This window comes from Rutilus rutilus (genome assembly GCF_951802725.1).
Source record: "Rutilus rutilus genome assembly, chromosome: 8".
Lineage (NCBI taxonomy): Eukaryota > Metazoa > Chordata > Actinopteri > Cypriniformes > Leuciscidae > Rutilus > Rutilus rutilus.
In genome coordinates, this window is record NC_140222.1 from 17,747,755 (window position 1) to 17,771,049 (window position 23,295).

The following is a 23,295-nucleotide window of genomic DNA, read 5'->3' on the forward strand; positions in this document are numbered from 1 at the left end:
CCAGATTGACTTTATTTCTGTCATACGTCTACAGAACTTCTTGTTGAAATTAAAAGAGGTTTAGATGTTGATGTTTTATTGAAAATAATAGTTTGGTGTCACCATTATGGTGTTCAGTGTTTGCTTAAGGTGGGCAGTTTGACTTCTGATTTTTTTTTTTATATATATATATTAATATAAGACTTTTATTAATATAAATGTTTTGCTTGTTGATGATAAAGATATTATCATGTAGTGATCTGATCAACTGATCTCATGTCTAATCTATGTTATTAATAGCAATATACAATGTGTTTTTTTTAACAAACTGAATTTTAAAAACACATTGCACACAAATAATTTTGAACAGTTGAAGCTCTTAGACACACTATAGACGTCAAGAATCAGCGTATAAATCTCAACAACGGTGACATGCATCCTGCAGCAATGCATTCTGGGAGCCATAGATGAGTTTTGTATGATGCACCCAGAATGCATTGCAGCATGAAGCATGTCACCGTTGTTGTTGATTCTTGACATCTGTGTGTCTTAATGATGGAGTTCATGACCCTAAAAAGGATGATGTGAGAATGTTTTTTTTTCTGTGCCTTAACAAATTCTTTCTTATTCGTTATCTGTCTATAACAAAAACACATAATCCTTAGATTTTAGATGCACTATATGGGATTTTCTTTCATTAATTTGTCAGGCAGACTGCCTGATCTTTATTTACAGCTGAATAATTCATTGTTTATAAGACAATAAAAATGATCTCAGTTAGATCTGTTCAGTAACATTACCATCAGTGTTATATGAGTTTAATCTCGGAGAAACTGTTCTGCAGGAGTGTTTGGTGCTGAAACAGATGAAGTGAAGGAGATTCTGTCACTCGAAACCTTCCTCCTGTAATTACCGTATTCATAGTAATAGGTGAACATGTATTTTCAAACTGCGACTGGCTTTATCACAGTGTCTAACCGGCTAAAATCCAAGAACCCAGTCAACATTTGATCCCACCATGAGCTCCCAGGATACTCATGATGTCATCACATGTGAGGTCCCAGTGAACTAAAAGTGTAAAAGCACTGTGTGCTCATTCTGTGAGCTCAACACGCGAGTCCACTGTGATATCATTGGGTTAAACTCTCATTCTGTTCATTTAATGCAAGTTCAATGTGATCTAAAATGTCTCTAATATTGGTCAGTTATATCACAAACATCCATGTAGAAGTTCATATTTTATTTGCAACAACGTATTTCAAAAATTCGGTTTCATTGTGTATTTTCTATTCTTTTCAGCCTGGTGTTAGCATTTGACAAATATGTCTTTTTAATGGATGCATTCAGATCCAGTTGTTGTTTTGCTGACTCCTTTTCGCTGCTTAACCTTTATTTCCTCTTCCCTTTGACAAGACTAGGCATATCCTTAAACACAGAGCAATATAATGCACTGTGATGTCAGGCCGAATTGATTCCCGCGTCTCACCTGAAGATGGTGCCCATCATCCATCCATCCATCCTGCTGGTCTAAAGTGGCTAACAGCGTAATATCATGCAGGCATAAATTCCTTTTTAATTGATTAATGAATTGAATAATTAAGGTTTATACATGCATTTCCATGACAGAGATCAATATATATCTTTTCATCTTACTAGAGCTGCCAGTTTGATAGTTTGCCAAGTTTCAGATGATTATTATATTAAGCACTAACTTTGAAAAGTTCGGAAAACCGTTGCTACGGCGATAGAGACGTTTGCCTCCGAATTAAAATTAAAGAAGACGGATAAGTTGTGTAGAGCAATAATCTTTATTAACGTGCTCTTTTAACACATATTTAAAAGGACAGGATGGATTTCTTCAGGTGAGTGAAATTCTTTAAGTCATTCATACACAAATTAATATCTTTATATGAACGTTTATTTAAATGACTTATGGGCATAATACTAATTCACAATAGTGAATAATCAAAGGCACAACACACATTTCACAAGTACAAGAGTAAGTGCAAACAAGCTTCTTTTTTTTTAAATGCAATAAGGCGGTTTATCAGGCAAAAACTTAAGAATGAATACAAAGGCATTTCAAATCACATTTACAAATTGACATTCAGATTTAATGACAAAAACATGAGCATAAATATGAGCCTGAGCATTAACCCAATACTGGTGTTAAAGGTATTGTAGGGCTGAACAAATATGAACTCTCTACTGCCCTAATACTTCAAAAAGCATTTTAAAGGTAAACATTTGAATTAAACGTGGCACAATGGTCTTCATCATCACAGTATGCTAATGCCTATGTAGTGCAAGGGTTTCATCACTATGCTGATTGAGGACTGTTGGGACACTCCAGGCACAGGATGGTTCTGTCGGGAGAGACAGAGTTGTTTGCACCTCAATGACACGTCTGCACCATTTGCTTCACAGGACATACCGTACTGTAGATGCTTTCAACTACATACTGTTTATTTACTAGTGTGTTCTAATATGTAACTATGCCATGTTTGGTATCATCTGACAGCTTATAAACTGAAATGAATGGTGGTGAACTTACACCGGTGCGTAACCTCATACTACAAGAAAGGCTTTTACGGCCTATTCTTCATTATTTGTTACAACTGAGTCATCCATCATCCAGTCAAGGAACTTTTCCTTCTTCGGTCGCCCTACAGGTTGGAAGCGGAATTGTCCATTACCGCTGTCGTAAAAATTTCGCCGCCTGCAGCCTACTGTCGCACACACGCTCACTGTTTATCTAGCACCGGCTTTAGAATGAACGATGTCCACAGACAAGGTAGAGTATGATGCATGATTTTATGAAAGTATGATGTATTGTGACATCAGAAATGAAGAAAACCGAAATAATGACTATTGTAATGCTTGCCGTAAAGCAAGTCAAATTTGTCGTTTTCTTATGTCTCATTCGAACTACGGAAACGTGACCCGATCTGGCAATCTTACATAGCGTGGTTATAGCAGATAAAGGACTGCCAAGCGGAGGCATAAGTGCCTTTCACCCTGTTACGACTTGATGAACCACTGAAACGATTTTGGAAACATTATTTTAAGGTAAAAAATGTTACATAGTGTTGCTTTAAAGATCTAGAACACGTTTGGGCCACCTGACTCGTCTGTACTCTTCTTTGTTTTTCTAACCCATTATAGCAGTCAGCATCAAGTGCCATATATCATTTTAAACAGGAGAACTTGAACTTTCAATCTAGCTCATTCAAATTCCCAATTTTAAATGTATTTTGTGTAAATTTGTTTTACTTTTCTTAATTATTAAGAAAAACATAGAAAGTTATGCACTGAAAAAAATGATTCATTGACTAGTTGAATTTGCTAAAAAAAATTATGTTAATTGGTTCCACATAATTAATTTTAGCTACATTTAAACAAATGCATTACGTTGAACTAAGTTCAGCTTAATGCATTTGTTTAAATGTAGCTAAAATCAATTGTGTGGAACCACATACGATAAAAACATTTAGTAAATTCAATGAATTTACTGAAATCATTGAATTTACTAAAAAAATGTATCGTAAGTGGTTCCACACAATTGATTTTAGCTACATTTAAACAAATGCATTAAGCTGAACTTAGTTCAACGTAATGCATTTGTTTAAATGTAGCTAAAATCAATTATGTGGATCCAATTAACATAATTTTTTTTAGTAAATTCAACTAGTCAATGAATAATTTTTTTCAGTGTACTTGGATATTCTAGATGTCAAGATGAAATTATGTCGACATTTAACGATCCCTAAGCAAGGTTTGCTTTTATTACAATATTATTATAATTATAAGCACGTTTCAGTGAAATTTCAGTTATTTACTGACAATGTAGATTTGTCCAAAAAAGCTCAGAAAGTAAAGTAAATGGAAACATTGTTATATAATAATAATAATAATAATAATAATAATAATATATAAGTAGTGAAAACACTTGTGAAAACTGTCTTGTGCAACAAAAATACAAACAAATGTAAAATATTTTCACAAACTATATAAGTATTATTTAAATTTAGAAACGGAACTCTTGGCTGCGCCAGTTATCTCTATTGGACGCAATTCCACTGGTTCACTGTGTAGCGACTCGTTTGAAAACATACATTTCAGTGCCTCATTCGATGTGTAAAGCAGTTGTATAATTGCTTTTGATTTGTGTTATGCTGTGTCAAAGAGTGCAGTTAAAATGTCCAAATAAAGATTCTAATTGGTGGTAAAAGACCAAACCCTATGTTTATTGGGTGAGTAGATGATAGTTAAAACCAATCTGGGGACGGGGTGAGATTAAGCATCAACAATTGTTCATTTTTGGCTCAGAGGAACAAACCGCACGTGATTCTTTGACAATGCTGATCAAAACTTGATGACACAATCACGTTAACTACTCTTCAACGAATCTCCTTTACAATACTTTTTTAAAACATACAGACTGGATTAGCAGTTCAAAAGGTAAAACATTTAAGAACAATGGTTATTTAACGCCACATGTGGCTGTTTCTTTCTGTCTTTAAGGATGTCAGATTAACTGTAAAATTTGCGGTCCAACTGTGCCTCATTTCAGGCCTCATAATTAGCAGTTGAATTAACGATGACCCAGCTCTGAGGGAGAAAGTTTCTCAACATTACTGCCTGTCATGATTCCTGTCTGTGTTCCCTTGTCTTTTTCCATGTTTGATAGTTCCCCGTCATGTTTAATGTTTAACTAGTCTCCTCAGGTGTTTTAGATTGGCCACGCCCCCTTGTCATCTTGTTTAGCTTGTTTTCCTCTGTATTTAAGCCCTGTGTCTTGTTCAGTCTTTATGAGTTCATGATGTTGCATGTAGGTTGTCCTGTTCCTATTCTGTGTCTGTCAAGTTTAAGTTTATTTAATAAAAGATTTCTGCTGCACGTGGATCCTGTTTCCTCTTATGTTTCAACCGCATCGCTACACTGCCACTTTGTCTAAATATATATATTAAGAATATGATTTAAGTTACAGAGTTAACCAATAAGAGTAAATACACCTTCCATCATATAGGAATACGATACATTGAATAAGTCCATATATGGTCAGTTTACCACTAGTACATCTGCAGCTAAGAGGACCTTAGTCTGTATTATAATAGGGAAAAATAGGAGACCATTACCCATCCTAACCTAGAGGTCCACATAATGAAGAACAGATGTGTCCCCCAAGCACAAAAGTGAAATGCCTATGCTAGTGTCTTCATCAAACTGGACTCGTGGCCTGCTGCATATTCACTCCAACAGGAACCTCTCCATTTATCTGTACAATTGATGAATTATTCAATTGTTTTCCTCTAGAATCTGAAATACAAAGACATAAAAAAAGGAAGATCTGTAGTCAGATGTCAAAACTTATGACATCTCATTCTCACACCAAGTAACATGACTTTAATAGTCTTGGAATTTAGTGCATATGGACTTCTTGGTCCTTTTTGGAGACTGACACTAAACGGAAGAATATACTTTCATTATTTGGAGAAAAGTATAAAGAAGATACTTCCACAGAAGAAATAAAAAGTTAAGTTTAGCACAACATAAGAGCAAGTAAATGATGACAAAATGTTTATTTTTCAAAGAAATGGCTGAAGTCACTTTAACTGATAAAAAAAGTCATATTGGAAGAATTGATTTACTCACCACTGACAGTAACACTGAATTCCCAGCAAATGTTCTTTCCGCATTTGCTGCAGATGATTAGTTGATAAACTCCAGTGTCGCTGGTTCTGGTGTCTTTGATGGTGAGAGATCCAGTTTGATGGTGCAGCTCCAGTCTGCCTCTGAATCTCACATCAGCACCGTATGAAGTCTTACTGATGTCTCCATTCATTCCGGTTGTGAGAATTTTCTCTTCAAATCTCCACTCCACCTTCTCATCATTTTCTACCTTAAAATCAGTGATTAGAACTAAACATTCTCCCGCCATCACTGACACTGTCTTGGGACCGGACTCACCTGGAGAACAAGAAAGTTACTTGTACAGACACAGATATTAAATTGTCAGGTTCAACTGATATGTCACTTGATATGGCCTAAATTTACTGCATTTAATAAATATAGTATTATACACGTGAACAATATTAAAGGGATAATTCACTTTGAAATTAATTTTTGATATGTTTTAGCTTACCTCAAGGGCATCCAAGATGTAGGTGTCTTTGTTTCCGCAGTAGTTTCAATTTTGATATTTTTAGGTCAAACCGTTCTTGTCTGTTAGTCATATAATGCAGGTGTGTGGTCACTGTCTCAAAACACAAGCACACGTCCAAATGATCTGATGGCGCGGGCGGGTATAGATATATACACTAGATGTCGCTTGGCTATGGTTTCATTCCAATGAACTGCAGTAGCCAAGGCGACATCTATGTATATATCTATACCCGCCCGCGCCGTCAGATCATTTAGAAGTGTGCTGTTTTCAAGAGATAACAACGATATAAATACTGTTCGTTTTCTCACACAAACCGCTCGTTTCGTGTCTTAGGCCATCAATGTGTACTTATGATGGGGAATTGTTTCATTTGGACGATGGGGAATTGTTTTAATTTGGACTCTGTGCTTGTGTTTTGAGACAGTGACCATCGACCTGCATTATATGACTGACAGACAAGAACGGTTTGACCTAAAAATATCAAAATTGAAACTACTGCGGAAACAAAGACACCTACATCTTGGATGCCCTTGAGGTAAGCTAAAACATATCAAAAAATAATTTCAAAGTGAACTATCCCTTTAAATGAGATGTTATAAAGACATCCTGGTGTTTCCAAAATTATACTGGCGTAATTGGTTCCTGGACCCCAATTTGAAAACACATGTTCTGTACAATCCAAATTCAGAAAATTAACTTGATTTGCATATGCAAACTGCCGCTCATTCACTGAAACTTTTTGCAAATGGAAATACGCGTGACGTTCTCACATTTACAGATAATGATACAACCGTAAAATGTAAGTTATGTGCTGAGGAAATATGTATGAAACATTAAACAGATGCACACATTTATCAAAGCAACTGACGGGAAAAGGTGAAGACATGTTAAAGTATTAGTTTGTTTGAAATGCTATAGGCCTATATAAAGCATTCTTAGCTTGCCTTGTACCGTGTATTTTCATCTCACTCCATGTCCTCCTGTATTTTTCCTTTTGTCTATAGGCGGCTGCATATATGGAAAAAAAACACCAAACCCTAAAAAAATTCTAACAAAAGGTTTTGCAGCTGTTTTTTGTAGTATTAGGTGTCCTTAATAACATACTAAAAGTTTACCAAAGTTTGACTCCAAGAAAGGCCCCATTTTCAAAATGGCGTCCGTCAGGAATTTCCCTTAAAGGACAAGTTCGGTATTTTACACTTAAAGCCCTGTTTACAGATCGTTTCTGATGAAATAGAACGGTTGAGATAAAAATGTGGACACATGCTGCTGTCCCGAGAATTTTAGGTTTATTTCGCTTCTCCCCCCCACCTACAGAATGACAGCCTATGGGCACTGGAACAATCCTTCCTAAAACGCATTAAACTTTCGATTACAAAGACGTGAAACTCACCGAGTGGTCAGGGGTGTTCACTGATATGCTCACACAAAAATCGCTGCAAAAGATGCATTCCAACAGGTTTTATCGTAGTTTTTGTCCAACACCATTGACTTGTATTGAAAGAGCTGTGTGAGGTACGGTATTACTTCGCCGCTTCTTCTTCTGCTTCTTCTGTGTATTCAATTAAATGCCAGTAGTTTGCTTGCAATTGGCAAAGGTGCATTATCGCCACCAACTGGGCTGGAGTGTCTATTATTCAAGCTCTCAACGGAAGAATCTACGGGTGTGAGACGTTTGGAAAAATAGGTCCACAGTTTTACAACGAATGGTAAAACACCTGTTGGAATGCATCTTTTTCAGCGATTTTTGTGTGAGCATATCAGTGAACACCCCTGACCACTCGGTGAGTTTCACGTCTTTGTAAACGAAAGTTTAATGCGTTTTATGAAGGATTGTTCGAGTGCCCATAGGCTGCCATTGTGTTGGTGGGGGGGAAAGTGAAATAAACCTAAAATTCTCGGGACAGCAGCATGTGTCCACATTTTAATCTTAACGGTTCTATTTCATCAGAAACGATCTGTAAACAGGGCTTTAAGTGTAAAATACCGAACTTGTCCTTTAAGGCGAGACACTACAGGTGAATAGGGTAAATTTTTTAACTAGCAGATATCACCATGAAACTTTCCCAGTTGATTACCCATATTAAGATGAGAAAAAAAATGTATTACAAGTTTTCTGTAATTTAATTTTTTAATATGCAAATTAGGCAATATCTAATTAAATATGCGCTAATTTGCATATCATTTAAAAAAACTAAATCTGAGTATTGGATAAAGCCAGGTTAAAAATTATTTTTTCATTGTGTTCATATATTAGATGGGAAAAAAAATACAGAGGGATTTATGGATATCTACTTTTGTAATCCTGTAAATCAGAATATACTGTCAATAGCCTTAAAAAAATGATTTTTGCCATGTTTTTTGGAATAAAATGTTATATAAATCAGGCTAGGAATAATATATTTACAAATCCCTCTGTATATGTCTTCATAATATAACTAGGTACAAGACTGGAGAGTTTGGTGTATATCGGTGCTACTGAAGTGGAGATTTCGGACTTGGAGTTTGAGAGAAAAGTCAAATTGGTCAAATCCGTTTTCTCAAAATGACTTTTCTCTCATACTCCAAGTCCGAAATCTCCACTTCAGTAGCACCTATATACACCAAACTCTCCAGTCTTGTACCTAGTTATATTATGAAGACATATACAGAGGGATTTGTAAATATATTATTCCTAGCCTGATTTATATAACATTTTATTCCAAAAAACATGGCAAAAATCATTTTTTTAAGGCTATTGACAGTATATTCTGATTTACAGGATTACAAAAGTAGATATCCATAAATCCCTCCGTAATTTTTTTCCCATCTAATATATGAACACAATGAAAAAATAATTTTTAACCTGGCTTTATCCAATACTCAGATTTAGTTTTTTTAAATGATATGCAAATTAGCGCATATTTAATCAGATATTGCCTAATTTGCATATTTAAAAATTAAATTACAGAAAACTTGTAATACATTTTTTTCTCATCTTAATATAGGTAATCAACTGGGAAAGTTTCATGGTGATATCTGCTAGTTAAAAAATGTACCCTATTCCCCTGTAGTGTCTCGCCATTTCGAAAATGGGGCCTTTCTTGGAGTCAAACTTTTGTAAACTTTTAGTATGTTTTTAAGTACATCTGATACTACTGTAAACCACTGAGAAACCTTTTGTTAGAATTTTTTTGGGGTCAAGCCATATTTGCAGCTGACTACTATAGAAATACGTTAATTTACTACTGTAAAGTGACGTCTTTTGTGAATGATTTCTGTTCACTGTATGCAGACCTGATTAATTGATAATCAGATTCATTGTAGATCGGTTCATTCAGTTGTTTTTGCAGAGCTTTTCATTTTTTTATTTAATTTGGTGCAAGGAGGGGACATACATTTAGCTATTTTATTTAGCAATTATGTATTGCAATAATAATAGTACTAATGAAACTTTCTTAAAAGGAAATCGAAAGACTCACAAGAATTGAAAACTCTGAAGTTCCTGTAAGAGGTCCTCTTGCTGCTGATGATCTGTAGATTATAAGCTCCAGATGTGATGTTACTGATGGTCAGAGCTCCAGTGTTCTTGTTCAGCCTCAGTTTGTCTCTGAATCTCTCGTCTGCAATAGCATATGTCATCTCTCCGGTCTCTCCGGTCAGTTGAGCGATGAGATTGTCTTGATCTCCAAACATCCACAGGATCAGATCATCTCTCTGTACTTCAGTATCAGGGTTTAGAGTCACATTCTTTCCCCTCATCCCTATCGTCTTCAACACTGTCACATTAGTGACAGCAGCACAAGAACAAGAGAAATATAGAGAAAAAGTTTCCATTATATAAGTTCCTGCAAATGTGAACATCAGAGTTTGACAGTACTTCACAAAGATTATTCAGATAGGGATTTAAAATCAGCTTGAAAATTAACCGTACATATTACTTTGCTGCCTCAAAGACCATTAATCCAGATGGGAAGACTGTACCTCTGACAGTAACATTGCATCTCTTAATTTTGGTCAATTTACTGCTGATGACCCTCAGAGTATAAACTCCTGCGTGTTCAGTTGTGATGTTTGTGATGGTCAGTGATCCAGTGTTCTCGTCCAGCTGCAGTCTGTCTCTGAATTTCTCATCAGCAACGTCAAATGAGCAGATCTTTCCAATCCCTCCTTTGATTTCAGCAATGAGAGAGTTTTCATCTCCAAACTGCCACAGCAACTCATCTTTTTTCCGTATTACAGCATTAGTCCTCAGAGTGACAGACTCTCCCTCCTTGGCTGACACTCTCTTCACTTTATTTCATGGTAGCAAATAGAAACAAAGAAATTAGGAGATTATGTGACATGTGAGTCAGTAAAGCTTCATTGAGGGTGTGTGTGTGTGTGTACTGGTAGAATATTTTTAACAAATACAACATATACACTGATGAGCCAAAACATAAATGACAAGTCACTGGTGAAGCGAATTTCTTTGATCATCTCCTAACAAGACCACATATTAAGGTCTGGGTAGATTAGATGGTAAGCAAACAATCAGTTCCCATAATCAACGTGTTGATGCATGACAAACGGGCAGCAATAAAGATCTGAGCGACTTTGACAAGGGCCTTATTGTTATGGCAAGAGTATTTCTGAAACGGGTGTGTGTTCTCACGGTCAGCAGTGTTGAGAATTTTCCAAGAGCGTCCAAGGAGGGACAAACCATAAACTGGAGACAGTTGTGCGTCAGGGGATAATACCACTTGAGCCTCTGGTGAATAAAGAGCAGTACTGACTGCCTGACTGCTATGTTTAAAGCAAACTTGAGAAAAAGAAAGTATTAAGCCATGGTTTAACTGCACTATAGGCTGAGTCCTAGTTTACCTTACATGTGCACTTTATAATTTTATTTTGTATCGCCTCTTTTGATCCCTTAGAAAGGGCTGTTGAAGGGGCTGTTGATGGACAGTGGCACATTGTGTTAGAAATTATTTGCTCCAAGTGAGAATGTTAGTGTGAAATTGAACACTACAGTATATGCCAAAGTTGTTTTCAATACAAAAAACATTTGCAGAAAGCAAGCCGATCCACTTTTCCATGTTGATAAGAGCATTAAAATGAGAAAAAAAAATAATGAGACAAAGGGAAATCAAGGGATATTTAGAATAGATAACAATGTGCGATTAATTGCGAGCTAACTATGACATTAATGCGATTAATCGCGATTAAATATACATCTATCAGTGTTCCATGTTCGTAGAGTTAGTATCTGGAGTAAATAGATAGGCTATAATCTGTGTGTTTACACAACATGTTCGGCTAATCAGCGTCCACCAACGTCACTGATAGTTCCAATTGTGCTGGTTTAGACCCTACCCTGAAGTAGGAGCTAAATTTGTTCTCCAAAAGTTCGCTCCTATTTCCTGCGGTGCGAACACGCCAAAAACCGGGAACTTCCCCCAAAAGTTCAAGGAACAATGATAAGATTCCTCTGGTGTGAAAGCCCCTTACTATGACCCCTGTCCACCGTCAAAAGCACTTACAATGGGCATGTGAAAGTCGGAACTGGACCTTGTCAAACAGGTCAGAGCTGTTTTGGCAGCACATGGAGGGCCAGCATTTCAGGAAGATGATCATAATGTTTTGGCTCATTATTTATGATTAACTGGGCCAGTAATTTCCTGTACTGCATCAACTCATCATTTTGTACACCATAACATTTAATAATTGAGGAAAATACAAAAGGAATGACACATTACAGTAACTCAGTATGCACTTTAACTAAAATTCAGTTGTGTTCATTTCAATGAATCACACAAAGATAAATAAACTAAATAAACAACTACTCACAATTTATGGAAACTTTAAATCTCTTGTTTGTGGCTCCCCTTTTGCTGCTGATCTGTAGCTTGTAAAGTCCAGAGTGTTCAGTTAACGTGCTCTCGATGGTCAAAGATCCAGTCCTCTTGTCCAGCTTCAGTCTGTCTCTGAATCTCCCATCAGTTCCTTCATGTGTTTCTCTTTTCTTTCCAGTCATTTGAGCAATGAGATTGCCTTCATCTCCAAACATCCACACTATCAGATCGTCTTTCTGTATTTCAGTATCAGGGTATAAAGTGACCGGTTCTCCCTCCACCACTGATATATATGCGACTTAAAATTTGTGACACATAGAAAGAGAAAAATACAAAGAAAAAGTTTCTATTAGATCAAGTTTGCCAAGTGTAACCAGCTAGTCTATTTGAAGTCAAATATAGTGCAGAAAAATATATGCTCGAAAACATTACCCCCCCCACATCTTGCCCAGTCCCTTCAATAAAGGCTTACATAAACTGACTCGTTCTTAGTTTTAATCTGTATTCACATAAATCTCCCTAACTGTCTGTAACCATTCTGCAAGTGTCGTGGCATTTTCTACTTACTAGCATCTAGGAGTATTTATAAAAGATACATATTCTTTTATCACTCCGTATTAAAACTGTCTTAACTCCCAAAAGTGATATTAAGGAGTCTCTGAACTCGAAAAATGTTATTCATGAGCAAAAATACAGTTCAATAAGGATCTAGAATGGGACCATGGTAAAAGAGATGAGAATGTGTAGCTATTTGTTTTCTGAATTTTTTTGAGAAGTTCAAATGTGAGTATAAATACGAATAGTGTACACAATTACTCATGAATAAGACCCAATGTTCCTTCGCAAGTAGTTTCAGTATATCCTTAAACCACTAGAGAGACACAAGTTACATAAGGTCTGTCCAAAATACACACATTTGCAGTCTGCTCTATTTATAGCGTGTGCAAGTGACAGGAAGTAAGTGTGAAAGACTCTCCCATATCTTAAAATTGCCAAAGCGCAGTGCCCTAAACACACACTAAACCCACACACAGGCTAAGCGTATCCCATTATGCATCATGTTCCTGAACTCACATGCCCAGAAATCATGAGATGCCGAGGAAAACATTCCACTGCAAGTTAAATTAATTAGATAATAAATATAATTTGGTAGTAAAACAAAGTTTTTCACATTGTATTGGTGCAAAGATGGTATGTCTATTTTTATATAATATCAGCAATAGCTTTTTATCAATTAATTAGAAGCACCACAATTACTAAACTGTGTCGTCTGTCACGTAACTTTATTTTTATCAAAAGTAAATATTTTTACAACACTATACTGTAAGTGTGTCCCATCGGGTAATCAAACGTTCTATGCACACTTGCAGTCTTTACGCCTACTTGAACACTTGGGCCAAATCCATGAAATATGTCATGCAAGTAGACAAGTGGTCAAGTGCAAAGACTACAAGTTTGGTTATTTGGACAGGCCCATAGTGTGTCTTAAGTGTCTTCCATTCATCAGAGCTGTGCCTCTCCTCATACAAACAGATGTGAAGAAAACAGATGTGCTATACACAAATCAACTCAACAGGTGGAAAACTCAATCTGGCAATTTTACGGTAATTTATCAAGCTTAAGGCGAGACACGGCAGGCAAAAACATCGATTTTTCATGCAGTGGTCAGTTTTGAGATTTTGGGCTAGTTTACTCCTTCAATATGTGTTCTTTCAAGCTGCTATAAATAAAACGTTGAAAATATACATTAAGATGTTTATTTTATTACATTTTGTTTGTAGTCGAGTTTCTCCCGAATTTACCAAGAAGTTAGCATTCCAACGCGACATGCCGAGTTCAGTCTGTTAACTGAAGTCTGTCATGACCGGGATCGTTGTAAAGCTCTGAGTCTCCTGCACAACAGTATGTAACCCAAATAATATGGACATTTCCTTTCTATCAGTAACCAATCATGAATGTTCAAAGGGGCATTTAAAGCTAATGACGAAATCTCATTTAGAGCCATTTAAATCTTTAACTGCCGTTTTCTCAAAATGAGTTTTTTGTCATTCTCCAGTACAAACATCTCAGCCTATGTACACCAAACTTTCCAGTTATACACTTAGCAGTATTCTGAAGATATTTTCAGAGGGATTTGTTAATAAATCATTCCTGGCCTGATTTATGTGACATTTTAATAAAAAAAAAAATAAGGCTATGGACAGTATATTTTGATTTCATAGGTAATGAAAGCATATATCCTGAAATCCCTCTGAATTTTTTTTTCATCTTGTGTGTGAGTATCATCTTGTGCTTTTTCATATGTTCAGATCTATCTACCGAAAATATATGCAAAATCTCGCATATTTAATGAGATAATGACTAATTTGCATAATTAAACATACAAATTTCAAAAACTTGTAATATTTTTTTATATACTTGTGTAAGTAATCAACTGAGCAAGTTTCATGGTGATATCTATTATTTAAAAATGTTACCCTATTCACCTGTATTGTCTCACTTTAATGTGTGAAATAACTGCCAATAAAGACGTGTGATCATTATTATACTGAAAATCTTGAGCTACTCACTTTTGACAGTCACAATGAATCTTTGATTTAAGGTTTCTCTGCTGCCGATGGTCTGTAGTTTATAGACTCCAATGTGTTCAGCTGTGATGTTTGTGATGGTCAGAGATCCAGTCGTCTTGTCCAGCTTCAGTCTGTCTCTGAATCTCCCATCAGCAACATATGTAGAGATTTCTCTGGTCTCTCCTTTGATTTCAGCTATGAGATTCTCTTGAGGTGCAAACATCCATAGTATCTGATCATCTTTTTGTATTTCAGCATCAGTATTCAGAGTGACAGACTCTCCTTCCTTCACTAATATGGTCTTATCTTCATCTGTCACAACAGCACATAGAAACAGAGAAATGAGAAGATTTTTAAAACTGGGGATTCTTGCCTTCTCTAAAATTGTGTTATTGCTTTAAAGGAACACTCCACCGTTTTTTTAAATAGGGCTTATTTACCTTCTTTCCTACATTTAGATAAGTGGGCAAATGCATTTTTGTCTCAGTGCATGCATTGTTTTAGTTTGGAAGCGCCACCGCTAGCTTAGCTTAGCATAATGAATGGAATCCTTTGTTGCCAGCTAGCATGTCATGAGTAAAAGTGATAAAAAAAGGCAGATATTGAGTTGGGACTATATTAGGGGGAAGCACAGGCGAAGCACTGCTACTTGGGCGCAGAGATATCACGCAACACATGAAATCCCACTACTTCCGTCAACATACCGGCATGAATAGTAGCTGGCTATTTTTCCTACAGTACATGAATGGCGATGAACATGGCTGATTTTGTGACGAAGAGGGTGACTTCTCAGACAGTCAAGATCCAGAAGAACCATACCTCTATGAACCAGAGTTTTCAGAAGAGGAGCTGCGTGCTTTGGAAATAGAACGACAGGAGGAGGAGGTTGCGACCGCTCAACAGCCTGAGGACGTGAGGATGAGAGCCAACACGAACTGGTGGTGTGAATGTGGGGGAATATGCCAATCTATGCCGACTGAAATAGTGTCTGTGCTGTGGCGAGTGGGACAAGTTACTGCCATTGATGACCAGGCTCAACGCGTCAGATCAAGATGAGCGTGCCCGCAGTTGTGTCACAGCTACGAGGATTTCACGGCGTTGATCCATCCTGCAGTACTCAATTTTTTTTTTTTTCCGGTGTGATAAAGTAAACGCCCCACGCCGAATGGACCAAATGGACAGCTGTCCACAGAGTAAGTGATTATTTCAAACATGACGTATGTACAGATCGACCCATATTAAACCTGTATTCACATTCATATATTATACCACATATTCACATTTCATGTGTTGCGTGATATCTCTGCGCCCAAGTACTAGCAGTGCTTCGCCTGTGCTTCCCCCTAATATAGTTCCAAGTCAATATCTGCCTAGGAAATCGCCTAGTGTTAATCTGCATCGCTATTTGTACTTGTTGTGAATACGCAGGCCACAAAAAGTAATTAGGTAGGTTTTTTTTTTTTTAACTTTTTTACTTTTACTCAGGATATGCTAGCTGGCAACAAAAGATTCCATTCATTATGCTAAGCTAAGCTAGTGGTGGCGCTTCCAAACTAAAACAATGTATGCACTGACACAAAAATGCATTTACCCACCTATCTAAATGTAGGAAAGAAGGTGAATAAGCCCTATTTCAAAAAACGATGGCGTGTTCCTTTAAAAGCTGTAATTTTCAGTTTTCCAAATAAGTACTCATCTTTATTAAGTAGCATTGGTCCTATAACCAAAACTATATTTTGTATCTTTATTATATTTGATTTCTTAAAAATTTCTACCATTACCTGAATTACTTCGGTCCAAAACTGTTTTATTATTTTACAAGTATAAAATATATGAGAGTAATGGGCTTTAAGTTCACCGCAACTTCTCCAACATCCTATAGATAAATGATCACACTTACAAGAAATTTCTGGTGTCATAAAATATCACATATTAATTTTCCAAGCATATTCTTGCCAATCTGAAGAATGCGTGATTCTTAATTTTTCTTTAAAACTTTGTTTCCAATCTCCTTATGTTATTTTATTGTCTAATACATTTTCCCATGTTATTTTAATATTATGTAAACCCATACACTTAATTATCTACTCTATTAATTTTACTAACTAAGAGGGTGAATATTATCCAAAGTTTTTAACTTTAATTTCATCCTTTAAATAACTTCTTATTTGAAGATATTTGTAAAATAGTATTCTAGACAATATATATTTTACCCCTATGTTCTCAAATGTCTCCATCTCATTGTCTTCATACATTCGATAAAATCTTATAAGCAATAAGAATCTCGGGGGTACACTCATTGTAATTTTCTTAAAGAGTTGAAATACTTACATGTTTTACTTGGCTGTTTAGGTATCGTTTCTTCCTCTTTCACATCAGTGGCTAGAAACAAGGAAATTAGAAGATTTTAAGTGAGTTTAAAGATGAAGATAATGTTTGGTTCACCACAAGCGCTTTTAATAATAAAGAATTTACATTTTATGTGTTAACATTAGCTTTCATTAATGTGAATTAACAATAAACAATACATGAAAACAATGTATACATGTATATATTGCTAAATGGTAATGTATACATTTTTAATATTAACTAATATTAGCAGTATTTAAGGATATGTCCACATACTGTTAAGTATGTTAAGTGTCCAGGTTGCACCACAAGGTGTATTCAAGTAAATATTTCTTCTTTAATTAAAAAAATAGTACCTAAAAATGTCAATTTTGTCATCATTTACACAAAAGAAGATTAATCAAAATCTTTCCTTTGTTGTTCCATAGAAAAAATAACAGCATACAAGATTGAAATGACATGAGGGCGAATAAATAACCTGCTATTCATTTAAAGGTGCAGTAAGCGATTTCTGAGAAATATCATTGATATTTGAAATCGACACCCAATCAAAACACTAATATTAAAGTGGGACATAGTTCTTTTTTTAAAGTCGACATTTATGTGATGAAAGTCGAGTTGACTAGTCGCTGATGCCGTCTTTAATGTACTAATAAGCCTGAACATAAATAAGCGCTGCCCACAAGGCTATTGCTCTAACAGCTTCTTTTTATCAGTTCTTTAGGGTCGTTACATTTCTCACAGATTTCTTCTCATTCTAAATCAGATACAGATAAAGTTGCACAGAAAGATTACATTTATCTAAATGGATTAGTGAGAGCGCGATTGGGTGTGAATTAATTCTCCCTGACAGCGGCTCTCTACTAATTTTGCAGCTGTGGGTTTTAGTTACTATCAAATATATGCTAGAACTTTTCAGTTTTTTTTTTCAAATATATATATTTTTATTGATAAATCACAGAACAGTGTTGACAATACATTTCTTCACTACTGAATGATTCTGAGCGTGTGCAATCTGCGCATGATGTGCAAACTATGTGTGTGCGTTACAATGCAGCCTTCTGAAGCAAAGTGATGAGTTTGTGTAAGAACAATATTCATATTTAACATGTTACAAACTGTTACGTTCCAAGTGTGTTTGTGTATTTTTCTCTTTCTTTTGTGTTTGTGTTTCTATTCGTTATTCCTAGGTGGTGTTCATTGGTTGCCCATAAAAGATGTGACGTCACAACGTTAAAATCAGGTTTAAAAGGCCCAGTGACCAAGAGTGAGGAAGATCAGCGCCAGGTCTCAGCCAACTTCCCATGCCTTGAGTTGTTTGTCGAAACCATGATCATGATCATGTTTACGGCTATTTATGGTTATGTTTTTGTTTTTGCTTATGCAAGGGTTCAGAGATTAACATTCCTTTGGGGGTTTGTTAGTATTGCTGCCGATGGAATGTAGCCTGGGAAAACCCAGACAACTTCCGGCAAATTTAGATTTGCTCTGTAAGTAGTCTGGCAAAGAGCTCATTCAAGCCCATTTCTAATCCGTCGAAATCGTGGCACCAATTAGAAATGTTGAGGCGGGCTCTACACGATGACGATCGCTCTGATTGGTTTTAGGTCTAGCCTATCCAATTGCGCCCAGAGGCATTTGAGCGACGTCCACTCCGTTGGTGAAGCGCACCAACTTTTAAATGCATTATTATATTCAAATTGCAAAGGCATGAGGACAATCTCCATGAAAGACCCACTGGCAGATGAACGTGCTACTACATTTCTCTCCGAAACGGTAGGAAATTAAATTAGATTTAATAGAGGATTTTAACTGTGACAAGATGATTGACAGGGCAGTTTACGTGACAGGATCCACGCGACAGATCCGTCCGATAAAGATGACGAAGTAGTATGTCCCAAAGCTTGCCTACTTTTTTGCTACACATTCAAAAGTAAATACCTTTTCTTCACAAAAAGAGTATATACTTTTATGGCGTAGTGTAACCTAGGCGAATTGGGACGCAGCATATGGCTTTACACGCCTAGGCGACGTCCGTTGGTGACGCCCCTTTGGAAATGAGTTATTAATGAAGCTTTGCCAGACCATAACTCAGTAACTACTGAGAATGGTCTGGTGTTAACCAGGCTAGATGGAATGCACTGTTTAGAGTTAGAACACTAGAAGTGTGTAGTGCGTGTGACCTATGCGTGCATGTTCCATCTTTAAAGACCACGGTAGTTAGAATTGTTTTCTGTTATTTAGTTGGAGAGTGATCGCCATGCATTGTATTTATTGTTTTTTATTTAGTCAGCGTAGTTTATTTAAGGCGGCGTATACGCTGAAGATTTCGAGTTTTGTTTCTGCATTTTTCTTTTGGTAGATAGTTTTAGAGGTTTGGGTAAAATAGTTATGGGAATTATGTATTGATTATTTCATTTGATTTGGCGGCACTCTTGTTTTCTTACTTTACGGTTTCCTTTTACATTTTATAATTTTTCATGTTTTGTAACGTCATTCATACCTTTTCAAATTAAACGTTTTCAACGTTAACTCTGGTATTCCTGGTTGTTTCTGCTACTTGCACACATGGCAACAGTATCTCATGTAAATGTTGCGCAATCATCCCGTTTACATCTTAAACTCGTAACACAAAGGAAAATTCTAGCTCCCGGCCAAACGCCTAAAGCGCAACATATGCTTCAAGTCAGAAGCAGCAAAGTGCGTATTCGCATATGTTGCGCTTTAAACTTAAGTGGAATCCGTATGTTCGTTTGACCGGAAGCTAGTCATTTTACTTTATAGAGTTTTAAATATGGATATTTTTCTTACACAAACTCATCGCTTTGCTTCAGAAGACCCTTTATTAAGGCACTTTTATGATGGATAGATGCACTTTTATGGACTTCAAAACTTGAATTGTATTCGTCTGAAAGAAGAATGTCAAATACACCTAGGATGACTTGAGGGTGAGTAAATAATGGGCTAATTTTCTTTTTTGGGTGAACTATACATTTAACTGTTTGACTACCAATATTTATTATCCTGTTGTGCTTTATATAGGCCATGACCAGCGACTAGTCGAAGTCAAGTTTAAGCGTCATGGCTGTGCATTGGCACACACACAGAACAGACATCTGGCAAAAATTCACTTACATTTTTGTTTGGGCGTTGATTTCAATTTTTAACAGTATTTCTCAGAAATCGCTTGCTTAAAAAAATGGCTTATTGCTTATATATTGATAATTAATACTACTGACCAGATATGATGAAATAAACCAACTCACTTAGTATTAACCGGAAGTATCAAATCATAAAAAAAAGTGCAGCGCCATCTTCATGGTTTCTGTGTTAAAGTCTGAAAGAATAAGCCAAATGAAGCCACACACAATGACACAAATATAAGTCAGACAGCCCAAGTTAAACTCAAAACAGCCACAGCAGTTTAGGGTTTCATGTTAAACGTTTCTCAAACTTAGATTTAGTTCTGTGAGCTTCATAAGCAGTAGTACAAACATTACATGGATGTTAACATGCTCTGCCTCTAGAAACACAAACAGGCACAATGAAACAGTCTTAATGTAGGTGTGGTTAATTTTGCATTCACATGCTTCATTGATTATTGCACTAAACTAATCACAAACAGAACATGTGGTAAAAAGATGTAGAAATGCTGAATATGAAAACTACATTAGAACTCTACTGTCAGAAAATAATTAATTTTTCTCGCTGTATCAGGTTTAATACTTACACGGTTCTGATATCTGTTTAGATAACACATCTTCTTGTCAGTCAGCACATAGAAACAGAGAATATAGGAGATAATATTGAGCAAATGTCAATAACACTGGAGAACTGAGAAGATATGGTTTGATTTTTCATCTTATTTCTTCATCACCATCATCATCACCACCATTTTTGAACTCATTTGAAAGCTTTATGTGCAGTTTAAGAGGTTATTTGCTAAACATATTCCACTTTGCTGCAACGATTAAATATTATTCTTCACACTCAAACTTTTGTTGCGATTCACTATAAAAACATGTGACAACCAATGCAATTTACCATGAAAATTACTTATTCTCCTTTTTGACAGAAATGGTTTCTATCAACTATCGTGGCATTAAAAAGAAAGAGCTCTGTAGGATGACATTTCTTACTTTTTGGCTGATTTTTTTCTTGAACAATCCCATTAAGTATGCATGAACAACTCAAACTAATGACCAGATAAGAGGTGATAGATTCACTGACTCACAAGACATCAGTGTCATTTACCCAACACTCTCAATATCATTCTCTTAGTTTTCAAATACATCTGTGAGGCGCTAGACAATCCAGATAAAATTCAAAATAGCCAAAAATTTTAGGCCAACTTGTGCAATCACAATCACAAGCAGAACTTGTGGTAAAAAAATAATATAACTATTGACTTTGGAAAATCTCTTGTTGTATGAGTTGTTATACTTACCCAATAAAGGGTTTGGAGAACAGATTATGTGGCGATAGTAAAAAACACCAGCAGCTGCAACTGCAAACACCAGCAGCAGAACAACAACTATTCCTGCTTTAGCACCTGAAGACAGACCTTTAGCATCTGGAGACAGACCTTTATCATCTGGAGACAGAGGTGGATCTGTAATGATAAAGAGAGACCGTCAGTAACAAACACTAGAAAGATCAGAAGCACTCTATAACCTTAGAGAAGATGTGGTAAGTAGATCTTTATGTTAATGATAGTTAATTAATTACATGTAAACATTAAAATCAAATCAGTGATGGAGATTAAAGTTCATATAGTCAGTATTTATCACAGATTTATTTACAGGTGTCAGTAATTTAAGACCATTCAAGCTTGTGGCCCAAGCTCTGCTGTGATAATATTCAGAACAGCATGAGAGTAATATTGTGAACCTAAAATTCTGTAACAATGTCGAACACATTATATATAATATCCGTTGGCAGCTCTTGCAGTTTAATTCCGTTTCATCTGTGAAACAAAAATAATTCCTCCTTTTTTAACACTATGCAAGCTGCTGTGGCTATGTTCATGGTGAATATATTTTATAGTTATTGAGAAATAAATAAGTTTTAGTTTTATAAAAAGTAAACAATAATATTTATGAATTATTTTTTCTAAAAACCTTAAGACCACATTTTTGTTTGCTTGGTTGAATTTTGTTCAAACGCATCCACAGAATAAAACAAGTTCCTCAGAGCAATAGAAGCATTACAGTTCAGTAAAATATGTTTAAAGACAGTTGATTCTTTCTGACAAGATGAACACTGGGGGATTTTCACCTACCTACTTACTTACTTAACTTACTATTTTCACCTGATTTTTTGATTGATGTGTAAATCTGTAATTGTGTGTAAATGACTTGATCTAAGTGATTATTCAAATGAAATGCATGTCTTGTCCCAACATCAAGATTTATTTCAGGTAATTTGTTAAGCACTGATCCCATTCTGACTGCCATTTATTTTGGCATATGCATTAATTGTTGGTTTTAGATCTGTGAAAGGTATAGAGTATTTTACTGGTTCTGTAGAAATGCCTCTATTGAAAACAACTTAATAAAAAAATACTAAATGTGTCCTCACCAGAGACAGTAACACTGAATGTCATACGTAAGTTCCCAGAGTTGTGGCTGATCTCTAGTTTATACAGTCCAGTGTCATTGATTCTCGTATTCTTGATGGTCAGAGATCCATTCTGATACAGCAGCAGTCTGTCTCCGAATATCTCAGTGTGATGGGGATATGAGATCTCAGTTCCATCAGTTTGAGCAATGACTGAACCTGACTCTCCAAATCTCCACTCTATCTGATTAAATCCCTTAATTTTAGTAGGATCAGTGTTTAGAGTGACAGATTCTCCCTCCGTCACTGACACTGACTTCACTGCATCAACACCAAACACTCCTGCAGAACAAACAGAAACAGTTTCTCAGAGATTAAACCCATATAACACTGCTGCTGATATTAGTGAACAGATTTAACAGATCCTTTAGTCTTGTCTTATAAACAATGAATTATTCAGCCATAAATGAAGAACAGACAGTCTTTATGCCAAACTAATGAGAAAACACTCTTCATCTACATACAATCTACAGATGTGCTACATTTATTCACTCAGCTTTTATACAAAGCTAATTCAAATGATAAATTAAATACATTTAGCTGAGTGAATATGTGCAACTCTTTACATCAATAACTTTAATAGTAGTTAGAGGGAAACATCTGCAAAAAAAAAGTAGTCAGCGTCTGATTGGAGAAACTAGTTAGTGCAAAACAAATCACAATATTTTATATTATATTGGGTTACACTGTAAAAAGGACATTAAAGAATCTTATAATATTATTTATAAGCTTGTTTGATGATGATAAATGGATAATTTTTCATTTTAAAATGTATCACTTTTTGTACAAGTTTCTTTTT

At 35.8% G+C, this 23,295-nt stretch overlaps 3 protein-coding genes across 5 annotated transcripts in view; 1 reads left to right on the plus strand and 2 right to left on the minus strand.

Annotated features, from left to right (window-relative positions):
• LOC311295887 (uncharacterized protein) overlaps nucleotides 1-23,295 on the plus strand; it is a 515,693-nt gene that overhangs the window by 472,190 nt on the left and 20,208 nt on the right. The gene's annotated exons all lie outside the window — the stretch shown is intronic.
• The window catches only part of LOC311295881 (uncharacterized protein), an 81,885-nt gene that overhangs the window by 55,525 nt on the left and 3,065 nt on the right, over nucleotides 1-23,295 (minus strand). For all 3 annotated transcript variants that reach the window (XR_014628414.1, XR_014628415.1, XM_084417424.1), the window contains exons 2-5: nucleotides 22,458-22,778; nucleotides 21,325-21,489; nucleotides 20,608-20,637; nucleotides 16,860-16,910 (exon numbers count right to left, since the gene is read on the minus strand). Coding sequence is in view for 1 of the 3 variants with exons in the window: in XM_084417424.1 (XP_084273550.1) it covers nucleotides 16,860-16,910; nucleotides 20,608-20,637; nucleotides 21,325-21,489; nucleotides 22,458-22,778 (567 nt within the window). In the remaining 2 variants the exon portion in view is untranslated. The remainder of the gene's footprint in view (nucleotides 1-16,859; nucleotides 16,911-20,607; nucleotides 20,638-21,324; nucleotides 21,490-22,457; nucleotides 22,779-23,295) is intronic.
• Nucleotides 3,679-10,089, minus strand: LOC311295913 (uncharacterized protein). The gene is made up of 3 exons (XM_084417477.1): nucleotides 9,607-10,089; nucleotides 5,635-5,949; nucleotides 3,679-5,298 (listed from the first exon to the last, which is right to left on the minus strand). The coding sequence occupies exons 1-3, from the start codon at nucleotides 9,986-9,988 to the stop codon at nucleotides 5,201-5,203; spliced, it is 795 nt and encodes a 264-aa protein (XP_084273603.1). The 5' UTR covers nucleotides 9,989-10,089; the 3' UTR covers nucleotides 3,679-5,200.

Coding starts and splice junctions, on each gene's coding strand:
- LOC311295913 (XM_084417477.1), bottom strand. CDS start 9,988: ATGTTCACATTTGCAGGAACTTATATAATGGAAACTTTTTCTCTATAT. Junction 5,950..9,606: donor CTTCAGAGTTTTCAATTCTT/GTGAGTCTTTCG, acceptor CTTGTTCTCCAG/GTGAGTCCGGTCCCAAGACA. Junction 5,299..5,634: donor ATTCAGTGTTACTGTCAGTG/GTGAGTAAATCA, acceptor TTTGTATTTCAG/ATTCTAGAGGAAAACAATTG.